The sequence below is a fragment of the Diadema antillarum genome, unplaced genomic scaffold, assembly GCF_040938485.1.
Source record: "Diadema antillarum isolate AM-2024a unplaced genomic scaffold, OU_Dant_1.0 seq00002156_RagTag, whole genome shotgun sequence".
Taxonomy (NCBI): domain Eukaryota; kingdom Metazoa; phylum Echinodermata; class Echinoidea; order Diadematoida; family Diadematidae; genus Diadema; species Diadema antillarum.
This window is the reverse complement of record NW_027272795.1, coordinates 62,253-76,794: the sequence shown is the minus strand read 5'-3', so window position 1 is coordinate 76,794 and position 14,542 is coordinate 62,253. Positions and strand designations below refer to the sequence as shown.

Sequence of the window (14,542 nt, the reverse complement as noted above, 5' to 3'; positions counted from 1 at the left end):
CACACACACAAAAATGCACCCTTACTTCTCTCCAATGCTAGCGGTACTCACCGATCAACATAATCACCCAAGAAGAGATAGTTTGTATCTGGCGGGAAACCACACTTATCGAAGTGTCTAATCAGATCACCATACTGGCCATGTATGTCACCTACTATGTTGACAGGTGCTTCAAGCTCAACCAGCATGGGTTCCTCCAAGAATTGCTCTCTGGACAGTTGGCATAGGTGTCGAATTTGGTTCTCTGGTAACTGAACCTACAGGCCAGACAGGGAAAACATCAAGCTGTTTTACAACCACAACATTCGAACAGAAGATCTGCATACTGCATGTGGAAGTGATTAGGCAGATTGATACATTAATACTGCTCTACAGGGACCTACCTAAATGCAAGTTCATAAACTCAGAATGTTGCAAGAAATGCAATGTTCACAAGTAATGACATCAACACATACACAATGACACTACATATCATGACCATGTTTTCAGACCTATGTTTGAGACACCTTGCAGGTACAAGGATTATGCGATGTTTGCACAGTAGTAAATGTCAACACATAGTTAAGAGCATAGCAACAGATTGGAGGATTCAGCATCAAACAACCAATGCATACAGTTCATACCATTTCATCATCCAAGAGGTAGACCTACCATGTGATTTATTTTCTGGTGAAGTCATCATTTCCAGAAAGTAAAATTTATGCAAAAGTAGATTTGATATTGATGTCTCCATAGTCAGTTCAAGCAGGATTGTGTTTGTGGAGGGCAAACAAGCAAAGACACTTAATGGAATGTGTGTTTGCTGTACATCTTCATAAAGGGACAAACTGGTTGTCACTTTAGGCTGTAACACCTTCACACGCTGCCCACCTGTGTGACATTTCATTTCAACACTACCTGCGCACTTCCAAGCTTGATGGTGTTTAGCTACCACCTTTTGAATGCTTGCTTTAAAAATATTTTCTAGGCATTGCCATTGACCACCATAGTATGCAAACTTGAAAGACAACAGACATCTTTGTATTAGAAGTATTAACCCGCTGAAGGCTAGTCCCGAGTATACTACCTGGGGCAGGTGTCTATGGAAAATGTGTGTTATATCAAAATCAGCTCATCCTCAACAGATTAAGACAAGATGTCATCTGTTTCAAACAGCATACTATGTCCTCCATAGTCCAGTTCCAAAGAAGACTGTTAAAATCATCACTTTTAAAAAGAGTTATCATTTTTCACTGCAATAATTGTATAATAAAATCCATGTAATTCATCATAACACAGACACTAAGAGCAGGTTGCAAATCATGCAGCCCTCTCAGTCTATATACAAATACACGTGTAGTGCATGCACAATCAAGCATCATATCCCTCACAAAATATTTCTTGTCCTCTGGTTTCTTGAGAGCATTGAAAGAGACAAAACATATTTCTGCCATGAAACTCCTTGTCCCGTCAGAGTCCAGTTAATTCCCTGGGGAAACAGTAAAAAGAAGACTATATCACACTGATGATTTACTATTAAATACAAAACGTACCAACAATACGTCAGACGGGCGTATTTTAGTGTATGAAATCCCGCTCATTGCATTGACACAAATAGAATACGTTTTTTTCCACCAACTCACGAGAAGACTGGTTAGGTAGGTTGACCCATAAAAACATTACATTTAGTATTGCTTTTGCTTCAATGTTCAACATTTGAATAACCCTAAAGATGCAACTAAAGTCAGTTGTGCATACTCTGTACATATCCTGTCCTAAGGCTGATTTTAGTTTAAAATCATGACAAGTCTTTGATAGCCTTAACTTACACACAAAAAAAAACTTAATGATGTATAATATTCTCAGAAGGGTTCAAAATTCATATTCCACCATTTGGAATTTGCTTGCAATACATCAAGAGGGTCTACAGCTGTACCAAGAAACCTACCTGGCTGACACAATTCGCCAGGATACAATGCAGGGTTCGAAATTGGCGATGGTCCGCTGGCCATTGGCCACCCAAAATCACGTCGGACTAGCTAAAAATCATAAAATTCTGAAGTTACTAGTCCGTCTGGCTAGCCAAAATATTGTTTCAGTGTCAAAATTGATTCTACACTTGTAAGTAGTCCGCCTGGCTAGTTAAAAAAAAAGTCAAGTGCGACCCCTGCAATGACAAGTTAAGGAATTTGTTTTTGAATATTTTGAGATTAAAGATGTAGAATTTTGATCGTAGTACATGACTTTTATTTCAGGAGAGCCCTACCCATTCAGCATTGTGGGTAGACCGTACCATACATGACAATCGATCATGTCCTAGCACTCATATTTTCCAACAAGCTCCATGCAATCCAACTAAGCACAGAAGATTGGCGAGTACTGCTGTTGCCCTATTAATACAGTATGTCAATTACCGATAATGTAGATAACAAACTAGAAATGTTGCTATGGCTACTGGTATGCCTCCACCATAATGAATGGTTCTCCTACAGAGGTCTATAGTACAATGGCTTGACAATCTGTGATGACAGTTTCACATAATTGGCAAAATATTGAAATCACAGGTTTTGTCACAAATGTGTTGAATGTTTACTTTCCTTGAACTAGGTTTAATTGGATGAATGACTACCGTATATTGTCTAAGTGCAGGTTTTTGGGGGTTTGAGGATTTTTACTTAACTATTGATCTTTTTATAAGTTTATGCATTGAGTAATTTTCAAAGTGTACAGAAAAAAAGTAAAATCAGTATTAAATAGTAAAATTTTGGAATTTAAACCTCGACTTTGACCCTTGACTCTTGACCCTATGACCCTAAAATTCCCAAGAGAGTTACTGTTGGCCCTTTGCAGGCACACCAAAACTTTCTCTCTTCGATAAAACACTCATCTGTGCTGAAAACCGCATGTTGATTCACCATTGCTAAGGTTTTTTTTCTCTCTCTCTCTGTGTAATGATGTGTTTGATTATTAGGCCTCCATTTATTCATTTATTTCTGATTCTATCTCAATTTTTTCTCACCTGCAAGAATTTCTAGCTCAGTTTGATTGCCATATCATGTTCCTCTTTTCTGTGTCATGTGAAATATGAAGTTTTGTATTTTGAACAACTTTATTGATATGAATTCAGTGTTTTGTATAATACATTGTAATAGTACATTTTTGATGAATGTAATATTGATTGATGTTTTGTAATAGAGAGTAAATGGAAGTTTAATTGTTATGATGAAAAATATGTGTGATTATGGTAATGATAATTTTAGGGAATAAGAAGAGGTTGAAGGAGGGAAAGTGAAGAAGAGGATGGTAAAATTTGTAGCAGCTAAACTTTTCTCCATTTCTCTCTCCTCCACAATCTCCCCCTCTCTCTGTGGGTCATTGATCCTCTCCACTGGTTCTCCTCAATGTAGGGCTATTATTTCAACAAATTATCTAATGATGATTTGCGAGCCTCTGCTCACCAGTGTGTCTGTCCGCAGCGTTATGACAAATTCAATTCCTAATATTCTAAGCGGAACAAATTCTCTCCCACCTGACGTCCACTCGTCTCTTTTAGGCTGCCACTGTAATGTACATAAATAAGGCCACCCATAAATAATCTCAAAACAAGGTAATCGCTTGTCAACACTGACCACTGCTTTCTAACTTTCTTTAATCCCCTTGTTTTACCGCTTGATACCAGAGAGGTGAGTCACCTCTCTGCTGAAATGCTTGTATAAATACTGTGCTCTTTGTGTGAAGATATCACAGTGTGTCACAATTCCATCAGTTACTCGTACTTGCTCCGACAACTCGCCTCGGTGCAGAGCCTCTATTAAAACCTCCTATCTACAATGCAATCCCGGAGTGCCTGATGTCTCATTTTTCTATATTCGACTTTAATTAGTGAGTAGGTGTTGTTGTGGAGTGTATACTTGCAGCTGTGCAATACGAACAATACACAAACACATACACATCTATTCTCACTAAAAGTTTATAAGGAGGGGAAAAGAGAAGATGAAGAAGAAGATGAGTAGATGAAAAAGAAGTTGATTTTTAGTCAGGTTATTTGTATAAACAATAGAGATTATTTATGAAAATAAGAACGGAGGTGTTAATAATTATAATTGTAATATTTGTTTTTTGTTTTGTTAATGGTAAAGGTTAGCTCTATTGTGCAATAGTTAATATTTTTTGAATGTATGTTTGTATATTTGAATGTATTCATGCTGATCCTTGTAAAATGTCTGCAAGGGATGTAATTCAGTAAATACTTTCAATCAATCAGGTAGAGCATGTATAAAATTTATACAAGTTTCACAATACCTTGAGTCACTTTCGAGATATGGAAGAGGTGAAATTTAGCACTTTCACCTGACCTTTGACCTTTTGGCAAGAAACTTCCCAGAGAGTCTCTATTGGGTAATACATATAGTTTCAAGAAAAATCCTGCAGGTATTACATACATATGAGTAAGATAGTAAAATTTTGAGGAGTTGATCTTGACCTTTGACCTATGACCCCAAAATTCCCTATATAATTACTGCCAGCCAATACATGTACATGCATGTACGAAGTTCCATCAAGATACCTTGAACCATTTGTGAGATATGGAGAATAAAGTGAAATTTAAACATTTTCACTTGACCTTTGACCTCATGGCTCAAAACTCTCTCTGGAAAATCTTTATATGGTAATACATATGTACACTAAGTTTCAAGAAAATACCTTCAGGCATTGCATAGATATGGGGGAAATAGTTGACTTTGACCTTTTGACCTTTAGCATGTCCACCCAAAAGTTGACAGACACAACTTCACCCACTCATACAATGTGTACGTATCCCCACATGCCAAGTTTCAGTAGGATACCTAATACATTGTCCACAAAATTGATTACGGACGAATGAAAGGACAGAAGGACGGACGGACGGACAGACAACCCGAAAACATTATGCCTCTGAGCGACACTTGATGGTGGAGGCATAACAATCATGTTGCAATCATCATCAACTATGCTCTGAGACTGCACTACGATCAGGGCACCTTTTCTGCTAGTATTTCACATTTTCGTCATTACCAAATGGAAATTGTGTTATTACCCAATGGAAATTGTGCTATTACAGCGTTATTTCACACATCATACATTTAGAACATCTATATGTATTAGTGCTAAAAAAATGGACAGATCTGCAGGCATATGAGAGCTATGATTTCACTTCGGGTGTCACAACAAAATGATTCCTTTTAACATCTGAATGATAATAATATTAAATAATAATGTCTTATTTATCCAGGGTAGCCTCTTCAGTGTTGCCACTGCTCTACCAGTGGGCCCTGCTATTATTATTACCCCAGCATTGCCAGGTACCCATTTATACACCTGGGTCAAGAGGGACATTGTGGGTAAAAACATGTTGTCCAAGGACGTAAGCACTGGGCGGGACTCAAACTCGGGTCCTCCGATCGGGAGTCGGGAGTCTTATCCACTATGCCACAGCGCCCCCACATGTAATAGATGGTTGATTTAGCAACTATTGATATTAATCAACATCAATAACTGGAGAAGCACTCTGAGAGTGCAGACCTCTGCCAAGCAGCTAATTTCCATCACTGATTTAATTCTTCCACAGAGATCAGTGATTTCTACCCAAACGTATGCATGCTGAAAATTGCCTGATTTCCCAATGTAGAAACCTTTTGTTACGTCATCAATGCCAGCTGCATGTTGTGCCATGCCCTGGACCAGAAACTAGTGCACGCCTCTAGTGCATGCATGAAGACCTCAACTATATGTAGCTTGAACTCCCAAGTTCATTAACCCTAGTCCAAAAATAAAAAATCCTTCATAAAATCAATAAAAATTCAAGGAACACTACCAAAATTCAATCATCTGTTTCTTGTGTTATCAACCTTTCCTGCAACAGTGCAAGTTGAGTTTATTTTGCACACTGACAAACAAACCAACCAACCAACCAACCAAAGGTAAGGAAAACATAACCTCCTCCCTTATTTTGTTAATTTTGTATTATATCTATAGGTCCAACTATACTAGTGGTGGTACCATCAGTGTTGTGTATGTACCCCGGGGTACCGTCGTAACCCGGGGCACGGCGTTGTGTAGCGCCATCTTGTGTCCATTATTATACAGTCATGCAATGTTGTCATAGTGACCATTTTCTCATCATCAGCGCCGACATAAATCCACGCGGAAACGTAACACACACTTGATCATGCATTCTCTCAATGCAAGAACAATAATGAAAGAAAACGAGTAACACTGTCAGTTGCTGCATAATTACAAACACGAAACCATTTTTGTGCATAACTACTCTGATAAAAATCATTTTTACTCATTAATCCAGGGTACAGCACTGAAAAAATGATCATATAACAAAATAGTAAATTTTCATTGGGTACCCTGGCCTAGGGTACCAAATATCACATCAAATGCTGTGGCTAGACTGTATAGATGGTATTTTAATACACGATTGTAAATCCTAACATACCAGAGCATTTATTGTTCAGCCTCACCTGCTTTCCTGGTGTGGACTTCACTGACAGCAGCTGTTCAATGATGCGGTCCAAATTGACATCAGCCTTGGTATTCATGATCGATGCCTTATTCAGTTCCTCTAATGTTACCTAAATAGTATATTGCTCACTTTCCAATAGATTAGGGGGAAAAGTGAATGTGAATAAGAATTTAAATGTCTCGCTTGGCAAGGTCCCAAGGACCCCACAATTACAAGTTTATGGCTGGGTAGGCCTATAGGCTATGTAACGTTTCAGATTCAAAAGTTCCAAAGCACTCTTGAGATTCTGCACCTCACCGTATTAAATGCTGGTTTGCTCTTGGTCAACAGGTGTAGAAAGAAATGCTCTTTCTATTCTAGTGTTCACGGAAGGTCACATAACAGAAAGCCCGTTCGAATTCAGCATCAACAAACATCTCAATATTGCATTTCTGTGTCATTTCCAGATCGACTCACGACTACATTGACAAATGCCAGTGACAGTGTACTGTACGCACGTTTCCCCCAACAAAGTCTTCTCGACGAACGTCTACTAGTATCTCATGATCTGTAACCTTAGAACAGTGGATAGACACTATGTTTAAGAAATTGATGCCATTTCGTTTTAAGCCTGCATTAAGCTGATCCTTCGAATGTGAAACTGCTGCTTTGCGGCATTATTTTGTACAATCACACTGTACAAACGCAACAATCCGTCACCTTTAGGGCTTTACTATCTTCATAAGATGTGAATATGCGCGTTGTTGGTGTCGTCGTACCCTTGCCAAGCATGCAACGCCACGGTATCGGATCTGCGAACCTAACCCGTCAATAATGCAAGCGTTGTTAGGGAGCAATTCCAAGCTTAACGTCAGAGATACAATCGGTTGCAGAAGTACAACAATGAGACATATTTTCCTTAAATTTCTCCACGCACCGCTGGGACTACTGTAACACACTTTGTTTGTGATCGCTTAGGTCCGTACCCTTCAAAAGAAGAGAAAAGCAGTCGCATGTACCAAATTCGTCCATCGGTTCCCGAGTATTTTATCCGCGCCTTTCTTCGTTGACCGACGACGCGACACGTTACACATATTCATACTGCATCCACAGCAGCTGTGTGAGGAGTACTCTGCATGCTGATTGCTAGCTAGCTAGCTGCTGCTAGGTAAAGCTCCAGCGCAGCGCCATCGACCATACCACCGGCCAATCATCCACAGTTAACAGTATGTACACAGTATGTATCGCGGATTGACACGATCACGATCGTCCGCGCGTACGTACATGTGCATTTACATTTACCTACGTATCTCGATGGATTCCGACGGCGCATAGAAAGCCGTATGTATGTGTTGTAAAGTGGTGTTGTGGACGGGGAAGTACGGCACTACACCGGCGCATACAAAACGCTCATCGTCTGGTACACGGTGTACCACCATAGTACACGACGTATGGTCGGTCTCCGTCTCATCAGGCATCTCTTTGGGCACCACATGCCCACACTGTGTGCGCGCTTTTGCAGCCCGCGGATGCTTTGTACACTGCTCTGTCGCGATAAACGTCCTATCGGTACACGGACTGTACGCATACCCTTCACCCCTCCTCCTTCTTCTTCTCTTTCTCCTCCTCCTCCTCCTCCGCCTCTCCTCTAGCACCGTTCGAGTCAAGAAGTCTCAGATGTGTGTGTGTGTGTGTGTGTGTGTGTGTGTGTGTGTTTAGGCCGTTTAGATTATTGATTACTGGTTATTGGTTTTGTTCGTCTAGTTTACAACACTGTGAAAAAAAAATGTGAAATAACGTCAATAACGCCTGATCACTCTGGTGTTTTGTTACAGGTTGAACATTTGGTAGATATATGAAGAGTTTGTTCGCAAAAACCGATAAGTCCATTTTTGAAGATTTTGAAGTACTGTCTCTGTCATAAAGTACAAAATAATACCTTTCAAATGATATATTAGTCACTACATATAAAGGTACATTTTTGAAGTTATGATCAAAAGAAGCAAAGATTTTCTTATTATTCTCTTTATTTATCTTGACCTTTAATCGCAAATATCTCCATTTGGCAAATATGGACTTATCTGTTTTTGCGAACAAACTCTTCATATTTTGTTATGGTAAGTCATATTGGAAATTTAATAACAGTTTATGTATGGATAGAGAATTTGTTTAAAAAAAAATTAGTGATGAAATAATTAGACTAAGGGAAGAATTGATTTTGAATATTCAGGATAAACGACTGTTATGGGATTTTATGAAAATGAAAAAGAGGGAATATATTATAAGTTATTCCAAAGATAAAGCAAGATTGAGAAAATGTAGAATAGAGGAGTTAGAAAGGGACATTACAGACTTACGAGCTCAGAATACCACCCCTGAGAATCAGATATTAGTTTCATCTCGCAATGCGGTAGTAGATGATATAATAGAGAAGAAAAAAATCGGAGTTATGAAAAATATAAGTATTCTTGACAAGGTATGAGAGTTCTTTCTCGGGCCGAATGGTTTGAAGAAGGAGAAACAAAAACACAATATTTTGAACAATTATTGTTGAAATCTAATAAAAAGAAAAGTGGAAATATATGATAATAATGAACAATTATTGATAAAGGATATAAATGGAATAATGAAAATAATTAGGTTATTTCATGAAAAGTTGTATTTTAATAATGATAATAATTATGCTATATAGAAATTGTGTATATTTTTTAATGATATTCTGAAATAAGTGAGGAGAGTCGAGAAAGTTGTGAAGGGAAAATTAATATAAATGACTGTTTTATGGTTTTAAAAGAAATGAAATGTATAGTAAAGCTTCTGGAAACGGTGGTTTCACAGTGGAGTTTTATCTTACTTTTTGGCCGGTTCTGGGGCAAATGGTCGTATATAGATGCTCTGAATGAGGCATATGATGAAGGGGAATTATCAGTATCAGAAAAGCAAGGTGCTATTACTTTATTAGAAAAAGAAAAATAGGGATGTATTATACATCAAAAATTATCGACCAATTACACCGTTGAATGTTATACATTATAAGATATTATTTAAGGTGTTGTCAAATAGAATTAAAGAAGTTCTGGGAGAAATTATTCATTTTGATCAAGTTGGGTATATTAAGAATAGGAATATAGGAGAAGCGGTAAGATTAGTAGATGATATGTTATTTCATTCTTTGCAATACACAAGTGGGTTGTTGGTCACAAAGGATTTTGAAAAAGCGTTTGATTCAGTTGCTCAAGAATTTTTATTTCGGGTTTTAAATAGGTTTGGATACGGCAATTCGTTTTGTTCCTGGGTTAAGGTGCTTTATAAAGATATTAGCAGTTGTGTTATGAATGGAGGGCACTCTACTGCATGTTATTTCAAAATCAAGAGAGGGGTATAGGGTGATCCTTTATCTCCGTATTTGTTTTTATTAGTTATTGAAACACTGGCACAAGTAGTAAGGAAAGATAATGCTGTTAAAGGAATATGTTTGGGGGGAAATGAAATAAAGCAAATCTATATGTGGATGATATCTCGATGTTTATAAAGGATACGAAATCTTTAAATATACGTTACAGTATATTTTTGAAACAAAAACAGAAACATTAAATTTTTTGTGGATGGGTAAGGACACAGAGAAACCTGTATTATCTGTATCTGGAAAATATGTTGATGCAGTTAAAATTTGGGGGGTTTATTTTGCACGCGATGTGAGGGGGAAGAATGAGATAGATTTTAAAGAAATATTAAGTAGAATAAAAAAGTTATAGGATGGTGGAAACAGCGTGATTTAACACTCATGGGTAAAATTCATTTGTTGAAAACATGCATTATCTAGGGTTAAATCATGTTTCATGACTATTAGTGGTTCCTCAATGGATATTTTCCGAATTGGATAAGATGATTTTTGATTTTTTTTGTGTGTAATGGTCTGTTTGTGTTAATGGGGGACTGCGAATGATAAATTTCAAGCTGTTTGTCAAAACGCAACGTATTATGTGGTTGAAACGTTTATTGTATGGTGAGAAGAAATCTGGGTGGAAAATGTATTTTGATATTAGTTTTCGATCAGTAGGAGGAAGGTTTTTATTTTTATGTGATTATGAATGGTCTAGATTGACACTGATAAACCCAGTCCCACCTTTTTATATAGAAATGGTTAAGGTATGGAAGGAAATTGATAAATGTAGGAATTTTGAAGATGAAGTGATGAATCCGGTAATATTTAATTATAGAAAAATATGTATAAAAGGGAAGAGTATTTTTTATTGCGATTTATATGAAAAGGATATTTATAATGTGATACACCATATTTTACGAGGAGGTTTTATCAAACCCTTTGGGCATTTTCAAAATTCAGGTATTATGGGAAATGGTGTACTTAAGATAAATTATATTTACAATGTTTTTCCAGAGAAGTGGAAAGAGTCCACAGGTAGTGTAAGGTTCCAGCAAATTGATGTACTAACTTATGATATGCAGGTGAAGATTTTTGGTAAAACATCAGAATTTCAACATATTAATGCGTGTGCCTCTCTGCGGGTAATCCCCCGCGACTCACCCAGAACAATTTTGGGCATGCTCAAGGCCTTGCCAAACCGTGTCTGGGGAAGCCTTGCGAGTTGACTGGCGTGGAAAATTTTTACTACCCGGAGCTCCCCGCAGTTGGCCCGCACCTGACAGTGCACGTATACTTACAACGTATCTCGTATGTAGTTGCCCGGAGGTGCGCACGCTGTAGTCCAATTTACCCGCAGCCAAGTTTTGAGCATGACCAAAACTTTTCCCAGGTGAGTCGAGGGGATTGCCCGCAGAGGTCCACGTGGAACACCAGTAGGAGGCCCGTAGCTGCCCCAAGTCACAAGCAGTTAATTGACGCGGCGCTTGAAGTACGTAAGTTGCCCGTGGATCTATATGCCTATTTGCGCCGGGCATTCTACAAACGTAATACGGGTATTTTACTGGCAAAGAACGTTGTCGAAACTGGCAATATACGCGTAGCTTGTCAAGTTCTGCGTGCCATCTGAGGGTCAGTTACTACCTTTCTGCTGATGAGTTGTTAGAGTCGGCTGCGGCAAAGATAATGGCATTCTGTGGGAGTTCTGCTGACTGGTTCTGCCATATCAAATTCCTTCAGAGGGATTCCTTCACCAAGTTGTCAGCCCTCACTCGCCACGCACCTGAGACGGCGCCTGACACGCATGCAGGTTACATGAAATGCACGTAAGTAGAACGTGCTTAGCACGGGTCCTGCATGTAGAACGCACGCGAAACTCGTCCAAATCCTCGTCCGCCCGCAAAAATTTTCCTGCTTGCTGGAAAGTCCCCACACGCAACAAGCCCGAGTAGCTCGCCCGAAAGGTGTGACAGGGCCTAAACTTGACTGCGAGTAAATAGGACCTGCGTGCACAACGCCAAGTACCTACGGGCGAGATCATATTATACGCAAGCAAGGCTTGCCCGGAAAGGTGTGACACGGCCTTGAGGCCCTATCACACCTTTCCGGGCAAGCTATACGTGACTTGTTGCGTGTAGAGCTTTTCAAACACGCAGGATAGTTCTGCGGGCAGACAAGGCGTTTCGTGTGTATCTTACCTGCTAGACGCGTGCTGCTTACGTTCTAGTAACGGGCGACATATATACGGGCACTGCGAAGCATACAGGCCTATACCTTCGTTGCTGCTAACTGCGTGTTACCTGAGTGGGAGTTGTCTTCGAGGTGCTGCCGCTATGGTACGTCCTCCTAGTGTATATTTTATAGTGGTGTTCTACGTGGAACTCTGTCGCTGCGGGCAATCCCCGCGAATCGCACGGAATAGGTTTTGGGCATGCTCAAGGACCTGTCACACCTTTCCGTGCAAGCCTTGCTTATGAGTTGCGGGGGATAATTATTTTGCTACCCGGAGGTCCCCGCAGATGGCCCGCAACTGACAGTACCTAGCACGTATCTCGCCCGCCCGTAGTTTTCCAGAAGCAGTGGCGGATCCAGGGGGAGCGCACCGGGCGCCCCCTCCCCCCTTTTATTTTTTTGTAAAATAGCAAAAGTAATAAAAAGAAAAAAATGGGGGAGGTGTGCTGCGCCCCCTTTGATTATGTGAAGGCGCCCTCTCTTTACGGAATTCCTGAAAGCGCCCCTGAGAAGTGTAGGCCTACAGGCAAGTCATATTACCCGCAGCCAATCTTTATACTTTCACTCAATCCTCATTTTGTATTTGGACTTTGATTTCCTGTAGTGTCTTAGGCTGTATTATGTCTCTTGATATCTCCTATAGGCTTTGTATTAACTTTATTGCACTTTGGGCCCTAATTTTTTTCCATAGGGCCTATTTTTCCCCTCAGACTTTTTCATAATTACTGTTTTCTTGGTATGATTATGCTTTTACTTATGTTCACTTGTACAGTGATTCGTTTTATACAGCTATACTTCATGGCATGTGCACTTTTTTTTTCACGTCAGCATAATTATGTATATCATATAGGCTTTTGCATAGTGTGCACGTTTGAGCCCCCCCCCCTTGATTTTACTATTCTGTTCTTATTCTTTCACCCGCTTGATACCCATCATCTTCTATAGGGCTTTTTACACTTGTGTTTCTTAACCCCGGACTTTCTCTGACCCAGGACTATCGTTAGTCCCGTACCAATTTTTTCAGCTTTTTACACTCGCCAATTAGTCCCGTACTATCTCTTGTCCGGGGCTAAGGAGAAAACTGACCTTTTTACACTCGTATTTCTTAGCCCCGGACTTTCCAAACCACATGGATATTCATAATTACGCTGTGTGCTGTACACGTACACGCACGCACCGGCAGCACATGATTACCTCGTTTCTGATTGGTCAGTGAGGTCGGACTTTGTCTCCGTCGCTTAGCCCAGGATTATTTTTTCGTTCTGTTTACACTCACTAGCTTGGCACCGCAATTGCGGTGCTAGCACCGCAATTGCGGTGCTAACCCCTGCTATTTTGCAGGGCCAGATAGTACCGTACTATCGGTGGGGCTAGCCCACTTTGGCAAAAACGAGTGTAAACAGAAAGTGGGCTAAGGATAATCCCGTACCAACGGTGGGGCTAAGGTCCCCCCTTAGCCCCACCGTTGGTCCGGGGCTAAGCAAAATTTTACAAGTGTAAAAAGCCCTTTTGTGAATTGCTCCTGATCTTGGGTGATCAGTTGCCTCCCCATTCATCCTTACACTGTAAAAACATCGGTGTTAGATTTAACACCATGGGTGTTAAATCTAATACCGATCAAACTTCAATACAGGACCACACCCACAGGTGTTGAAAATGTATTGTGACTGTGTTAAAAAGTGTTCACCTGGCACTTCGTGGTGTTAATTTGACACTGCGCTAGAGTTAATTCAATAATGACACCGCATGGTGTTGATTTGATATTGGTGGTGTTAATCTCAATGGTATAACACCCGTCCAGCTTCAATAGGGGACCACATCAACTGGTGTTACTGTGGTGCAAATGTGTTTACGCATTTTTTTCAAAAATCAAGTACTTTATCGGAAAAATTCTTTATCGTCTTGTTGAGGTTCAAAATTAACAAGAAGTGCAGTAACTAAGAAAGTATTCAAAAAACAATTTTAAATTTTGAAATGACATCCGGAGGTGTTAATCTAACACCATGAATGAGCACCGGAAATTTAACACCAGCTCGGTGTTTCTGTGGTATTAAACACCGGACTTTTTGCAGTGTATCCTGCGTATGGCCTTACTGATATTACAGTTGTACCACTATTGGGTTTTAGTATTGTGATTGCTCTTTCTCTCTCTCTCTCTCTCTCTCTCTCTCTCTCTCTCTCTCTTTCGTGTTATTGCTTTATCTCTTTCTATAACTGATTGGCTCCTTGCTGATGACATCCAATTTTGCCCTTTTGTTTTATTGTTCTGTGTCCCCAGCCACTCCCAGTCTGTCCATGTTCTCTTGTTATATGTTTATTTGGGTCCCATTTGGGTTCCATGCTCCTGCCACGAATATTCTCATGAAATATCTGCACGCCATAGACCAAAACCTACCCACAGCATAACCCTGACCCTAATCCTAATCTTCACATCAAACTAAACTTAATACCCTGTGACA

The 14,542-nt window shown here is 39.7% G+C and overlaps 1 protein-coding gene across 1 annotated transcript in view; it reads right to left on the bottom strand.

The window, feature by feature from the left end:
- LOC139714076 (uncharacterized) overlaps positions 1-7,512 on the bottom strand; it is a 45,708-nt gene extending 38,196 nt beyond the window's left edge. The window contains exons 1-2 of the mRNA XM_071625802.1: positions 6,489-7,512; positions 52-257 (exon numbers count right to left, since the gene is read on the bottom strand). Of these exons, the coding sequence (XP_071481903.1) occupies positions 52-257; positions 6,489-6,566 (284 nt within the window). The 5' untranslated portion in view covers positions 6,567-7,512. The remainder of the gene's footprint in view (positions 1-51; positions 258-6,488) is intronic.
- Positions 7,513-14,542: the final 7,030 nt, after the last annotated feature.